Source organism: Dreissena polymorpha, chromosome 15 (assembly GCF_020536995.1).
Source record: "Dreissena polymorpha isolate Duluth1 chromosome 15, UMN_Dpol_1.0, whole genome shotgun sequence".
Lineage (NCBI taxonomy): Eukaryota > Metazoa > Mollusca > Bivalvia > Myida > Dreissenidae > Dreissena > Dreissena polymorpha.
The window spans coordinates 20,318,722-20,333,635 of record NC_068369.1 but is presented as its reverse complement, the minus strand read 5'-3'; the positions used below and the strand labels follow the sequence as shown (position 1 = coordinate 20,333,635).

General features: G+C 33.4%; 1 protein-coding gene across 1 annotated transcript; it reads right to left on the bottom strand.

The window, feature by feature from the left end:
* Positions 1-1,478: 1,478 nt before the first annotated feature.
* On the bottom strand, positions 1,479-14,746 carry LOC127860059 (charged multivesicular body protein 5-like). Its single transcript, XM_052397809.1, has 7 exons — positions 14,565-14,746; positions 10,612-10,716; positions 9,609-9,655; positions 8,772-8,865; positions 7,248-7,319; positions 4,484-4,705; positions 1,479-2,898 (listed from the first exon to the last, which is right to left on the bottom strand). The coding sequence occupies exons 1-7, from the start codon at positions 14,631-14,633 to the stop codon at positions 2,848-2,850; spliced, it is 660 nt and encodes a 219-aa protein (XP_052253769.1). The 5' UTR covers positions 14,634-14,746; the 3' UTR covers positions 1,479-2,847.
* Positions 14,747-14,914: the final 168 nt, after the last annotated feature.

Sequence of the window (14,914 nt, the reverse complement as noted above, 5' to 3'; positions counted from 1 at the left end):
GAAAATATATAATATTTATGAAGAGTAATAAACACAAATTTATCAAGTGAATTAGTGGATGTAATGTTTACAAGTTTTGAACACAAAAATATTCGAGACAAAAATTCTGGATTTAAAATGTAAAGCTTATAATATGTTATTTTATGTTTAACCAATAGTGATATAAACAAAAAGAAACGGTCATTATTGAGACAAAGACTCATAGATTAGATTTCTGATACTTAATTTGAACGATTTATGATACTTTATTTTAACTGAGACCTTGACATTTTTGGGACACTTTTTGCTAATGACGCTTGCTCGCAGCATGATGAATGTGGTTTAAACTTATCTAATGATTTACCTGAAAATCCAACTTCATTCTGTAGACAATATGCCTTACGTTGATCTTAGATTGTGACCTTGTTTGACCTTACATTGCTACCTTGTTTGACCTTACACTGTGGCCTTGTTTGACCAATGTCATATAGCGTAGTTATTTGAAATCTATTAATGCTTTACACAGATATCTTCTGGAAAGTTTTGACAAATCTGGTTTAGGGATTACCTTCTTGCCTGTATTAAAATAGGCATATAAAACCACATTTTGAGTAAACAAGTGTGTGTGTTTCGAAGTAAATAAGGTCCTTCTGCGTCTGAGGCTGCAGTTTTGAGGACCCAGAACGTGTCAGCGCTCTACCTATGTAACTTTACAAGAATCACAAAAGTTGGGACGAATTTGGAATTTAGCTGCAGTTGCAGGCTATTTTATTGTCCCTATCGGTTTCACCGGAGGGGACTTATGGTTTGCGCTCTGTGTGTTGGTCTGTGAGTCTGTCTGTAACACTTTTCTGGATTCTGCGATAACTTTTAAAGTTCTTCATATTGTTTCATGAAACTTGTTCTTAAAACATGGATAGATGGCAATATGGACATTATGCACGTCATTTCATTTCACCAAGAAATTCACTAAACAGTCCTATCTTAACAATCTGCACATTCATTCAACTGTGTAGATAAAGAGGAGTTGAAAACTTAAAATTTTGGGACTACATATTCCATAGTGGGAAGAGAAAGGGATAAAAAAATTGCCAAAACTCATCGCAGCAAAATTCCTTTTTATATGATAATCTACACATTAAGGTCAATTTACTATAAAAGTTTGAATTAAATCCCTGAGAAGTTCAAGAGAAATTGAAATCAATTTTAGGATGTATGAATACATGTACAGACAGACAAGTACAATGCTTACTGGCACATTGGGCGAAAAAAATGACTTAACAAATGTCAATTGTTGATAATACAAACAGCACTTTTGGTTTGGTTTACTGATTGCTTTTTACATGAAACTGTATTTGCTACCCTCTTGATGAAACTGTCTAACCATGTCTTAAACACTTTGTAAATGTTAAGTTTGTTAAGAAACATAAATAGCCAGTTGTACAGATCTGTATATAAGTGGTTTACAAATTCAACAATTAACTTACAAAAAACAAAGCAAGACTTTACATTACTTTATTTTCAGAGATTTCTACAATATCATTACATTGTATCAACATCAACACAAAACATATAAATAACAATGGAGCACATCAATGAATTATGAATATGATGCATTTTAATTACACAGATTTCCAGTTTGTGATGTGTATGCGCATACCGAATTATACTATGCTTTCTTTATGCTTTCTTTATTTATCATTGCATGTACCATCTTAAAACCTACATCTGTATCTTTAGTCTTGTGTGTTTCATAATAATGCTTAAATTAAGATGCTTAAAATGACAAAAATTATAATTTTATTTATATACATTTGTATTTAAAAATAGGGGCCTACTAATGAGTGTTGAAAAATAATGTGTTTAATAAGTGTATACTAATTTGAAAAGATGAAAATATTCCACTATTTTTCACATGACAATGCTATAAACATGATTTGTTTTAAACAGATACCTAAAGCCAACTGAATGTAGTAGCATTAGGTTTTTAGTATAATTTTACCATTTGAATTGCATTTTCATGGAAAATATTTAAGTATTTTTTTTGGAGATCCAAACTTGAATTTAAAAAATAAAAAGCAATCTTTACATGAATACCAATAATTTTAGTAAAAATATATATGAATCATATTCCACAATATGCAAACATGTATATCAATGTTAAATGGTTGCAAGGTTGAAATTAATGTACACTCACAGGTCATTTGCATGCTAAAAAGTTTTAGTTACATGTTTGCATAACTTCCTCAAAAAAGCTTACTTAAGTCATCTGGTAGGAAATATTTATCTAAAAGTTGAACTTATTTAGGCAAGGTTTTTGTCAAATTTATTGGGGGCAGGATCCTGAAAAATATAATATGGTATTATTTGTTAGAAAATATTTTAAGGAATTATTTTTCTTTCAAAAATGCTTACATCAAGGCTTTAGAGAAAAAGAAATATATTTTTCTCTTTTGGAAAACAATTTTTAAGGTATTTTATTTCACAATTGTAAGCTACAGTTTTCAGTTCCATAACAGGCTTAAGTAACTGTCTATAGATAAAAGAAGTATCCAAGATTGCATAAGCTTTTGGTAAAACCCAATTATCTGCTGATACAAACAAAGCCGACACATTAAAAATCCTTTCAATTTCACATACCATATCAACCGTCACTAGTTCAATGTTAATACCATTAGTGGAAAAAAATCATCCTTATTTGCAATATAAAATTGTATCAAGGAATAAGTGGGTTTAGCACAGGATAAGCTTGTTGTCAACCCAGTATTGGTGCACAAAGGTCAAGCTCCCAGTCAAATCTCATTCATGCATGCAGTCCATCCCAATCAGCATTCCTATCACAACCATATATGCCTTGACAATAGTGCACTACTTGGCTGGAATCTGAGGCAATCCAAACTCATCCACTGGCACACTGTCCTGAAATGATAAGGAATAAATTATTGAGTCTAGCTCTGAGAAAGGAGGCTTAATGGACATGTGTTAAGTGTCGTTTCGGATTAGCCTGTGCAGTCTGCACAGCATTATCAGCAACAAAACTTTAGGGTTTTATTATATTTTTCATTTCAGGGAAGTCTCTTCTTGGCGAAAATCTAGTTTAGGTGGAAAGTGTCATCCCTGATAAGCAAGTGCAGACTGCACAGGCTAATCCGGGAAGTCACTTTATGCAGATGCATTCAGCACCGTTTTTACCGAGGGAGGCTTAATTATACCAACAAACACTCAGGAAAACATTTCAATTATACCAACAAACACTCAGGAAAACATTTCAATTATACCAACAAACACTCAGGAAAACATTTCAATTATACCAACAAACACTCAGGAAAACATTTCAATTAATTTATTATAGAAATATGGTGTTACATGCCTTCATGTGGGTGATTCTGCCAACTATAATTCTTTTCAACAGTCATTTCTCAAAACATTATTTTATATTCAGACAATGCTAACTTACATACACAGTTACTATAGTGGGGCTATTTTCCAGAGATTTGGAATGGGGCCCAGGCACAGGAGTTCAGGAACAATATTGGTTAACAAAATGTTGGTTCAGGGGGAACAAATCTAGATGTGCAGTAAATTCTTAAGGAAAATTATTTTAAAGAAAGCTTGTTTTGGGTAGTCTTCAAAAAGGATCATTTAACTTTTTTAGGACAACGACGATATAAAATTGAAGTATGGTCAAACATAACTTTTTAAATATTAATATTTTTTTAATGATTTCAATCCCCTGCAGTTTTATATAAGCTAGCGAGACAAATGAACAGACTGGAACAGGCTTTTTGTAAACACCATAACAAACGGGTTTTAATTTTGAAACACATTTATTAATTCTAGTATCATAATGTATCAAGTAATAAGGAAATACAGAGTAAAATATTCAGGTAATTTTGTATTATAATTGACAGTCTGATTAAGGGTTTGTTATTATTTGTATGAACTGGACTCGAACTGACTATTTCACCTATACAATCACAATCATGTGACCTTGACCTTTTGACATCAAACCCAATAGACATAATTCAATTTGTCCCAAGTTACTTAATATTAATTTGCATCATTGTTAGTGAAAGGTTTGTCAAGATATCCTGACGAAACTAAACAGTCTACGGACAGACCAAACAACCATTTGCCCAACCAACCAACAGGTGCAAAGCAATATATCCTGCTTCATGGAAGAGGGCATATATCAATTATAATATGAGTCGCACCCTCAGAAAACTGGGTTTAATGCATGTGCTTAAAGTGTCATCCCAGATTAGCCTGTGCAGTCTGCACAGGCTAATCAGAAATGAAGCTTTCCGCCTAAACTTGATTTTCGGTAAGGAGGGACTTCCTTGAAACTAAAAATACCATAAAAGCGGACAGTGTCGTCCCAGATTAGCCTGTGTGTACTGCACAGGCTAATCTGGGACGACACTTTACGCACATGCATTAAGCCCAGTTTTCTCAGAACACGACTTATTTAACCCTGAGGCGCACTGGTTGGTACAACACTCACCCTATGACTTTCCCTGCCAGGCTCACTAGTGGGTACAGAGGGCGTGGACACTGCGTCATCGAGGTATGAAGTGTCCTCATCGAGGCCAATCTCGTCACCAAGAGCGTCTAACTCCGCCTCCAACTCGTCGTCGTCAATCTCTGGCATGCCATAACTCCGCCCCATGATTTCCTGGATCTCGCTGGACTGCTCCGTCAGATCCTCCAACTCGTCTTGAAGATTCTAGAATAGACCACGTCGAAGGAATTAAAAGTGGCACACAATCAAATTGCCTTTTTAAGGAAAATTATAAACTTGCATTCGATAGTTTTGATTCACGTGTGGTTCATAAGGTACCGTAATCAGCAAAAGAATTCTTATATTTTATAATACTTTTTGCACTTTCATGAGCAATCACTATAAAAGGAAATTTTCAAATTACAAAGTACAAAATTTAAACTTTAATTGTTTCAAAAATGTAATTAAATCCTTGCATTTCTGGTATATTAACACTTTTTTTTCTCTTTTTACATGGTTTAACAGGCATAATATTTGTGCATAGAAATATGTCATTTCTAAATATGTTTCTCTTATGCATATTTATATAAGCATCATGGTTTACATGTACCTGTTAAAAGTTTCAGACTGTTAGTAGCCATTAGATATAAATGTAAGATAAAGCTATAAGGGACTTTTTCACACTCTTTGGTATATCTTGAAGTTCTTTATTAAATGTTTTAAACTAATCAATTGAAACATCAGATCTCAAGAGCTGCAGTATATTTAACAAGAATAAAATTTTAGTAAGAAAATTAATGTTTACCGCCACATGGGCTAAAACTGATGCAATTTGGATTTTTAAAAAAACTTAACCAATCAACCAACAGCAGCCAATTGTAAAAATATGGATAACTTTACGCAATCTTAAAAGATAACCTTTATTTGGATAAAGCTAACCAGCTTCAAATACCTAGGCTATTTTTTTTATACAAAATGTATCCAAAACGTGCACCTGATTGGATATCTTTGTTTTTATACAATCGCTAACCAAATCAAGATATCCTAAAATTAATTAAGATAACCAAATGATATCCACTGGATAGGAGTTATCAAGATTTATGTAATTGACTGCAGGGCTGTTAAAACATAGCAAACAAAGCTATGCATTTAATATATGCAATCAACATATTGTAGACAAATATTATGAAAACAACAAACAACTCTTAATTATTCAAATGTTTTGGTGCATATAAATTTAACAAGAGCATGGCCTTGCGAGTGCAGATCGCTCATCTATTTTTCTTTTTAAAGGTGAAGGGACCTATCTCAATTTCAATCACAAAGGGGGGACGGGTGGAGTGGGGGTTTTTTTGGGAGGGGGGGGGGGTATTTTTGGGTGTGATGGATGGACGGTATTTCAAAAATAAAATAATAAAAATAAATAAAAAAAATAAAAAATAAAATTTTGTGGGGGGGGGGGGGGTATAGTGTGAGGGTGTATTTTTTTCTGGTGGTCATTTATTAGATGATCTTTCCAAAAAAAAATTAAGGGGGAGATTTTGGGTGGGGGGAAATCCGGGAGGGGGGGGGGGCATGGGGAATGATTTTGGTGGAGTCTATAGTGGTATGTCAGGTAAGACTTGTTTTGTCCAAGTATCAATCAAATCTAATCATAAATAAAGAAGTTATGGCAATTTTAGCAAAATTAAAAAAATTTACCTTTAGAGTCAAGGTCATTCAAAGGTCAAGGTAAAATTCAACTTGTCAGGTACAGTACCCTCATGATAGCATGAAAGTATTTGAAGTTTGAAAGCAATAGCCTTGATACTTTCGAAGAAAATTGGATCAAAACACAAAAATTTACCATATATTCAAAGTTACTAAGTCTAAAAAGGGCCATAATTCCGTAAAAATGACAACCGGAGTTATGCAACTTGTCCTTTACTGTCCCCTTATGATAGTTTGCGAGTGTTCCAAGTATGAAAGCAATATCTATTATACTTTAGGGGTAAAGTGGACCAAAACACAAAACTTAACCAAATTTTCAATTTTCTAAGTATAAAGGGCCCATAATTCTGTCAAAATGCCAGTCAGAGTTACATAACTTTGCCTGCACAGTCCCCTTATGATAGTTAGTAAGTGTTGCAAGTATGAAAGCAATAGCTTTGATACTTAAGGACTAAAGTTGACCTAAACAGAAAACTTAACCAAATTTTCATTTTTCTATGTATAAAAAAGGCACATAATTCTGTCAAAATGCCAGTCAGAGTTACATTACATTGCCTGCACAGTCCCCTTATGATAGTTAGTAAGTGTTGCAAGTATGAAAGCAATAGCTTTGGTACTTAAGGAATAAAAAGGACCTAAACACAAAACTTAACCAAAATTTTCAATTTTCTAAGTATAAAAAGGGCACATAATTCTGTCAAAATGCACGCCAGAGTTATCTTACTTTGCCTGCCCGGTCCCCTCATGATAGTAAGTAAGTGTACCAAGTTTGAATGCAATAGCATTGATACTTTATGAGAAAAGTGGACCTAAACACAAAACTTAACTGGACGCCGACGCCAAGGTGATGACAATAGCTATTTTTTTTTCTTCAAAAAAATAGATGAGCTTAAAACAACAACATGTTTTCATTTAAGTGATTTTTTCCAATCTTGATTTAATTTTTTGCTTTATGCTAAATTTGCCATGACTTAATCTCCAACATTAAGTCAAATACTAGTACCCTTCACATACTATTGAAGGGCCATTATAACAATACAAAGATGTGAATATTTACCTCTATTTGATCAATGTTTACTTGCTTGTATGCCTTCTTAAATTCTTTCACTCCTACTTTCATGGCATCAACCTGAAAAGTGAAGTTCATAAATGCAAATTAACAACATCTCTTAATTGATTCATAACTTAACTTATAGAAGATATCCCTTTTACTTACTTTTACACAGAATAAATACATAAATGATCAGTGTTTGTTTGAATATTACAATTATTATTTTAGAAAAAATACATTTCAAGCAAATTGGTCGAAAATAATTTCCATGATATAATTGCACTGAAATTAGGTTCAAAAACAATATCCGCAGTTGTGATGGTACTGTCATACAGATCTTTTCCGCTCCATTTTGTGAAAACGCCACACTGGAATTTTGAGAATTTTGTGTCGTGAAAAACACCATTTGGGAAAAAAAATAATCGCAAAACTGGCTCAATTGGGAAAAATAATCGCATGTAAATAGTGTTTCTTATATTTTAAAGAAACCGTTAACTGGTAAATAACGACTATTTTGATAACATATTATTAAAATTTTACAAAATATTATGAACATGAGTGATAAGTGCAGTTTTTTTATCTGATTATGGTGAAATGGCTGGCCTTTTTTAAGGGGAAAAAATCGCGCAAATCGCGGGATTTTGGGGAAAATAAGGAAAGTCTTAAATAATCAATTTAACATATTTTACTGTTTTAAAACAAATTCAAGGCAACAGATAATTTTATAATGCAATATTTTTCTATTTTCTACACTGGAATCAGGTTAACTTATATATTTAAAGGTTAAATTTTTTTATTTATTTATTTTTTTTGAATTGGGAATATTTTTTTTTTCAATTGGGAAAAAAAAAAAAAAATTGCATTGGGAATGGGGCTGAAATTCGGACCCGTGGCATATGGCGGAAAAGGCCTGTCATATAACCCAAAATGATGATTTAAAGCAAGACCCAAAAGGGTTTTGTGTTTAAAATGCGTTTTGTCATAGGATAAAGAAACAAGAGCTGTCTCCATAGGATGACATATGCCCCAAAAATCGCTTTGATAGAAGCTATGAGCGTTTTTCGAAACTTAAACACAGATTTCAAAACCTAAGTTCATGGTCAATGTCACAGGGGTAATTTTTTGTGTGCATATGGAAAGGCCTTGTCCATAAACACATGCATACCAAATATGAAGGCTACATGTACATCTGAAGCGACATAGAAGTTATGAGCATTTTTCGAAACCTAAACTCAGATTTCGAAACCTAAACGCGGACCCTAAGTTCAAGGTCAAGGTCACAGTGGTGAATTTTTTTATGAGTATGGAAAGGCCTTGTCCATATACATGTACACATGCATACCAAATATGAAGGTTACATCTGAAGCGACTTAGAAGTTACTAGCATTTTTCGAAACCTAAACGCAAAAGTGTGACGGACAGACAGACCAACTGACGGACAGTGAGTGCGACTGCTATATGCCTCCCTACCGGGGGGCATAAAAATCATTATGCCGTTAGAAACTTGAAACACCAAAATGTACAACTTACAGTAGATTTTGTGTCTTTGATCTGCTGTATCGCGAAGTTTTGTTGTTCCATATTGAAAGACTGGTTGGAGAGATTTTCACGCTGCTGTTCATACCTTTAAAATTTGTATACTGGTAATCTCTAAATGAGCCCTGTTCTGAGAAAACTGGGCTTAATGCATGTGCGTTAAGTGTCATCCCACATTAGCCTGTGCAGTTGGCACAGGCTTATTAGGGACGACACTGTCCGCCTCAACTTGATTTTCGGTAAGGAGGGACTTCCTTGAAACTAAAAATACCATAAAAGCACAGGCTTATCTGAGATGACACTTTACGCACATGCATAAAGCCCAGTGTTCTCAGAACGCGGCTCAAATAAAGTCAACGCTCTAGTAACATGTATGTTGAAGTTCAAAAAACTAATTCTGGCTTTCTGAAGGTCTTATTGTATATATGAACTGAAAAAAGTAATCGCAGTTATCTCAATGTGTTATCCCTTTTTTCAATGTCAATTGTAGTTTTCTATCCAAATTATTATTTGCATATTCAACATGTAAAATTTGAAAGACTATTTAAGTTAAGGCATTATGGTGAAGTTGACACACATTTGTAACCATAACCTTTCATCAAAGATTACTGAATCAGATAACCAACTATGTTTAAAGGATCTTACAAAAAACATCCCCAATGCGGAATGGGCATGACCGACTTTGGCAACAGTGCTAGTTAGTTCTACTTCATGTTGAATTTCTTTGAATTTCTTTTTTATAGATTTGTGTTAACAGAAAAACAGTTTTGAGAAAGATTTTTTTCATTAATTTCAACAATCTACATGTATTTGTTTTAAGTCTTTACTTACATCTTTTTCTGCTTCAGCACTCTCATTGCTTTCTGCTTTACCATATTCTGAAATTTGCAAAAAAGCATGTGCAAACATTTTCTGATAATAAAATTAATATAAAAGACTTAAATTAATTCAGACATGATTGAGTATACTTGGGTTGTGTGCATTTCCAAGTTATGAAAAAGCCTATTTTCATGCAATATTACCATGAATCTGGCATACAAAATATGTATCTAAACAATAATGTTCCTAGAAAATAAATATTATTAGGATCATTTCCAATCCAATGTTCAAACAGCAGCACTGTACAAAAAATCAATAAGTTATATCACCAGTATTTCACCCCATTTATATATGGGCTTGATCAAGTTTAAAACTATTAAAACGTTTAAGGTTACATGTAATACTATGTACCTTAAAGCTGTGCTATTAAATCAAAATTAGCAGTAAGTAACAATATAATAAAATAATAACAATAAATTAATATTCTCCTGTGATTGGATTTGAAGCAGAATCATGTTTTTTTATGAGAGCCAATTGCAATGTTCTCATATTGCCTCTAGAAATTATCATCTTAGCATAATTGTTCATCCACTTTTGTCCATTCACCAACTTAAAAAGCTTTTTTTATAAAATTGATATTGAATACAACTAAGCAGGTAATTGTATTTTTGCAAAGTAATTAAACTTTATTTGGACATTTTACCCATCACAAAACATTTCTGAACGTTTTTCGATTTTTTATCGGCAAGTATTCATAGACTTGAACAGAATAATCATTTAACCCTTTCAGTGCGGGAACCGAATTTTAAAGGCCTTTGCAAACAGTAATGATCCTGATGAGACGCCACAGAACGTGGCATCTCATCAGGATCCAAACTGTTTGCTATTCTGATAGTATTCTTTGAAAAAAATCGAAGAAAATGCTAATTTTAGAAATTCAGCAGGCGACATTTTAGCAGAAGACAAATTTCCCAGCATGCAAAGGGTTAACAGATATAAGTACTGAAAAACGTACCTTAGATGGTCCATTTCGCATTTTAGCCATCTGGTCTTTGTATTTTTTCAGCTCTGCATCAAGTCTGGCTATCTTTTTATCTATCGACTCGCCCCTTGAATCAATCTTGAAAAAATAAAAGTTTCTAACAGATAAAATATTAAAGACACACATAATAAATTGGGTGATTTATGACAGTTCTTTAAAAAAAAAAGAAGTTTTTTTTTATTTTGTTTATTTAGATCTCAATATGCAATGTTTTGTTCATCTCCTACCCATATACATAAAACCTTAGTATATATAATACTGAAAACACTTATTTAATATTCTCAATTTTAAGGGGCCTTTTCACAGATTTCGGAATGTTTTAAAGTTTGTCATTAAATGCTTTATGTTGATAAATGTTAACATTGGGTCTAAAAATCTCCAGTAAAGGGCTGTTTGTAAAACATGCATGCCCCCCTATATGGGCTATAAGTTGTAGTAGCAGCCATTGTGTGAATACGTTTTTTGTCACTGTGAACGGTGGTGGTGGTGGTGGTGGTGGTGGTGGTGGTGGTGGTGGAGGTGGTGGTGGTGGTGGTGGTGGTGGTGGTGGTGGTGGTGGTGGTGGTGGTGGCAGAAGTAGTAATAGTAGTAGTAGTAGTAGTAGTAGTAGTAGTAGTAGTAGTAGTAGTAGTAGTAGTAGTAGTAGTAGTAGTAGTAGTAGTAGTAGTAGAAGTAGTAGTAGTAGTAGTAGTAGTAGTAGTAGTAGTAGTAGTAGTAGTAATAGTAGTAGTAGTAGTAGTAGAGTAGAGTAGTAGCAGAAGTAGCAGAAGTACATGTAGTAGTAGTAGTAGTAGTAGTAGTAGTAGTAGTAGTAGTAGTAGTAGTAGTAGTAGTAGTAGTAGTAGTAGTAGAGTAGTAGTAGTAGTAGTAGTATTAGTAGTAGTAGTAGTAGTAGAAAAGTAGTAGAAGTAGCAGCAGCAGCAGCAGCTGCAGCAGCAGAAGCAGCAGCAGCAGCAGTAGTAGTAGTAGTAGTAGTAGTAGTAGTAGTAGTAGTAGCAGTAAACATTACAAAAATGCAGTTAGCCTTACATTTGGTAAAATTTAAATATATTACAAGGGAGGCAAATGCTGTAACAATAAATTTAAACTTATTGCATTTGTTTCCCCTGTATATAAGAAAGATATAATAGTGTATTACCTCCCCTGCCCTGCTTATATTTATATTAATCAACAAAATTAAACATTAACACAATATTTAATATACAAAATATAAAAAAATCTCATAATCTGATAATATTTTTACTGATCCACTGTATTTTACTAAAAGGATGATGTTTTATTGGACTGATAATTATAGATTTAGGATTACAGACCAGTTGCTTCAGTAATATTGTTCAGAGTGTACCCTGTTTGCCGCGTATGCATTCTTGAGTTATCATTCAAAAACCATTTTACTATTTCGAGTCACCGTGACCCTGACCTTGTGACCTCAAAATCAATAGGGGTCATCTGCGAGTCATGATCAATGTACCTATGAAGTTTCATGATCCTAGGCCCAAGCGTTCTTGAGTTATCATACGGAAACCACCTGGTGGACGGATGGACCGACAGACTGACATGAGCAAAGCAATATACCCCCTCTTCTTCGAAGGGGGGCATAAAAAAACAAGAATACAAATAAAGAATTAAAAAAAGGAACCCTCAACGTGGCTTGAGCCACTGACCCCCTGGAGTAATGGAGCATAAGTCTACCGCTCTATCCAGTAGACCATCCGCTCTCATAACATGACCAACGTGTTTTTCACTTTATATATGCAATCCTCGTAGTATAAAAAAATACAACGACAACAACAGAATTCTCCAAATTATTCAATCGTTTCGCGTTGCAACGCATTATAATTTTCAGGTTTTCAAATCGTCAAAAGATGCACATAATGGATATTTTAGAGCATGGTAAATGTTCAGTATTACTGTTTCCTTACAAATATCATAACTTCAATGAAAATTTGCGAATCTGAAACAATTTTTTTCAATTTTGTCATTTACCAAAGCGTGAAAAGGCCCCTTTAAAGTATTTTTAGCAAAAAAACAACAACATTAATTTTCTAATTAGTCATAACACCATGAGTTTTTCCCATCCAAAGGGACTGGCCCCATTCCGAAATGGTGAAAAAACAACACTGGTGTAGTTTTATACAGACACTGTATTACTGTAAAAAAATGCATTCATTCTATTTTTGTCTAATACTTATTTGACTCAAAATATGAGTTAAATAAAATTAGAAAAATGTGAGTGGATTTTGTTGACACATCAGACAAATTTCTACTGGGACATACATGTAATTATTTGTTGAGGGGCTTTATTTTGAAATCCGTTATATCAATAAGGTCTGATTATTTTTTAACTAACATCCCATTCATAGAAAGTTGATGATTTTTTTTTTTTTGCTTAATGTTCTGGTTTTATGCTGTTTGCCATTTTATCTTTGCTTCTGAGCGGGAAAGGGGTTATGAAACAGTTTTATATAATCAAGTAATGAAGTGCATGCCACCCATGAAAATGTCATTTTTCTAGTAGTCTACTGTCACATTAAGCAGACAATATATGGGATGGAAGCAAACTTTTTACAATCGTTAGTATTTTGGTTGCCCAGCTAAAGATGGGTAAACAATTTCTGTAGCCAAATTTACAAATTTATTTAAAATATTTGAATCGTAATTATGAAGAAAACCTTGTAGCCAAATGGAAATTTCTTTAGCCAAATGTTCTTTTTTGTAGCGATTGTCTAATTTGACGAATGGCAGCGCAAGCCGTGTAAAGACTTACAAGCCCAGTACAATGTACATGTTGTTTCATGTAACTTGTTTATCAAATACTGTCTTTAAATAAATTAATAAATAATTAAACACAAACATTGCTAACATGACACACTTTCTGTGTATTATGTCTTATTGACTGATTTCCTAGGCCTTAATTAATACATATTATTAAACTAATTATTGATCCAAAGTTGCCAATTTTTTATGTTTAATAGTGCTGCATTGTTTCAAGCTTAAACAAGAGATGTGTTTGTGACAAACACAATGCCCCCTACTGCATTGCTTTGAAGCCATATATTTGACCTTGAAGGATGACCTTGACCTTTCACCACTCAAAAGGTGCAGCCCCATGAGATACACATGCATGCCAAATATCAACTTGCTATCTTCGATAATTGCAAAAGTTATGGGCAATGTTTAAGTTTTCGGACGGATGGACAGACTGACTGACGGACAGACAGACAGTTCAAAAACTATATGCCGCCCTTCCGGGGCATAAAAAGCTAGTTGCCCCGCCGGACTTCCAGCATATGCAGTGGAGTTGCCCAGGCCAAAATCTACTGGCCCCGGGCTCACAGGCAACCACCAATTGCCATCACTAAAATTTAGATAACATTGGCTCAATTTTTCTATAACAATTACAATATATAACAAATTGTGTCAAAAAGGAGATTTTCACACATGTATACAAGTTAAAATATTGTACTGTCATTCATAGCAAATGTGCTGTGAATTGGCCATTGCTGTTATCCAATTTAAAAGTGTTTGGTAATTTAATGAATTTTATTATTTTGTTAAAATTTATGTTGAAAGAGCATATTACAGTTGTCCGGGGAATAAAAATTGCATACAAAACATATTAAGGACTCAGATAGTGTAGACACAGTCTGAAAGAAACCGTTAATAAGCTGTCAGGTTGTTCATGAACCTGTGACTAAAAGTGATAAAAATGGCCTTCTTTGAGAGATACTAGGAAATTAAGGTCCGTATTTAAAGATGCTATACTGATAATAAATTCGCTGAAGGTCTCAGAAATAACTCTGTTTTACTGTCATGTGTCACAATAAATCATATGACATTGAGTTTCACTTTTATTATATACAATTTAACAGGATATTTCAAAATACGTTTTATTTTATTATTTAAATACATTAATAATTACTTACATTGGCAACACAATCGGTCAAATTTGGCGCAGGCTCCTTTGGCTTTGAGCGACCAAACAAGCGATTCATTTTTAATATAACAGTAAAACTTGTTCTACAAAAAGAAGTAAAAAAAGTTAGTTCTATCGTCAAACTAGGGAAGTAAACATTAGAAGTCAGTAATGACGTAATTTCCGTCGGGATAAGCCTAACGCTAAAGCGATATATTTTCACGTTTAGCTATCTCATTAACCCTTACATACATATGAAAAATAAGTAAAATAAAAATATATTATTAATTACACGCTATGCATGTGATTATTTGGTTTATAATCATAATTTATACATAAAACAACTTCTCCTTAAGTCAC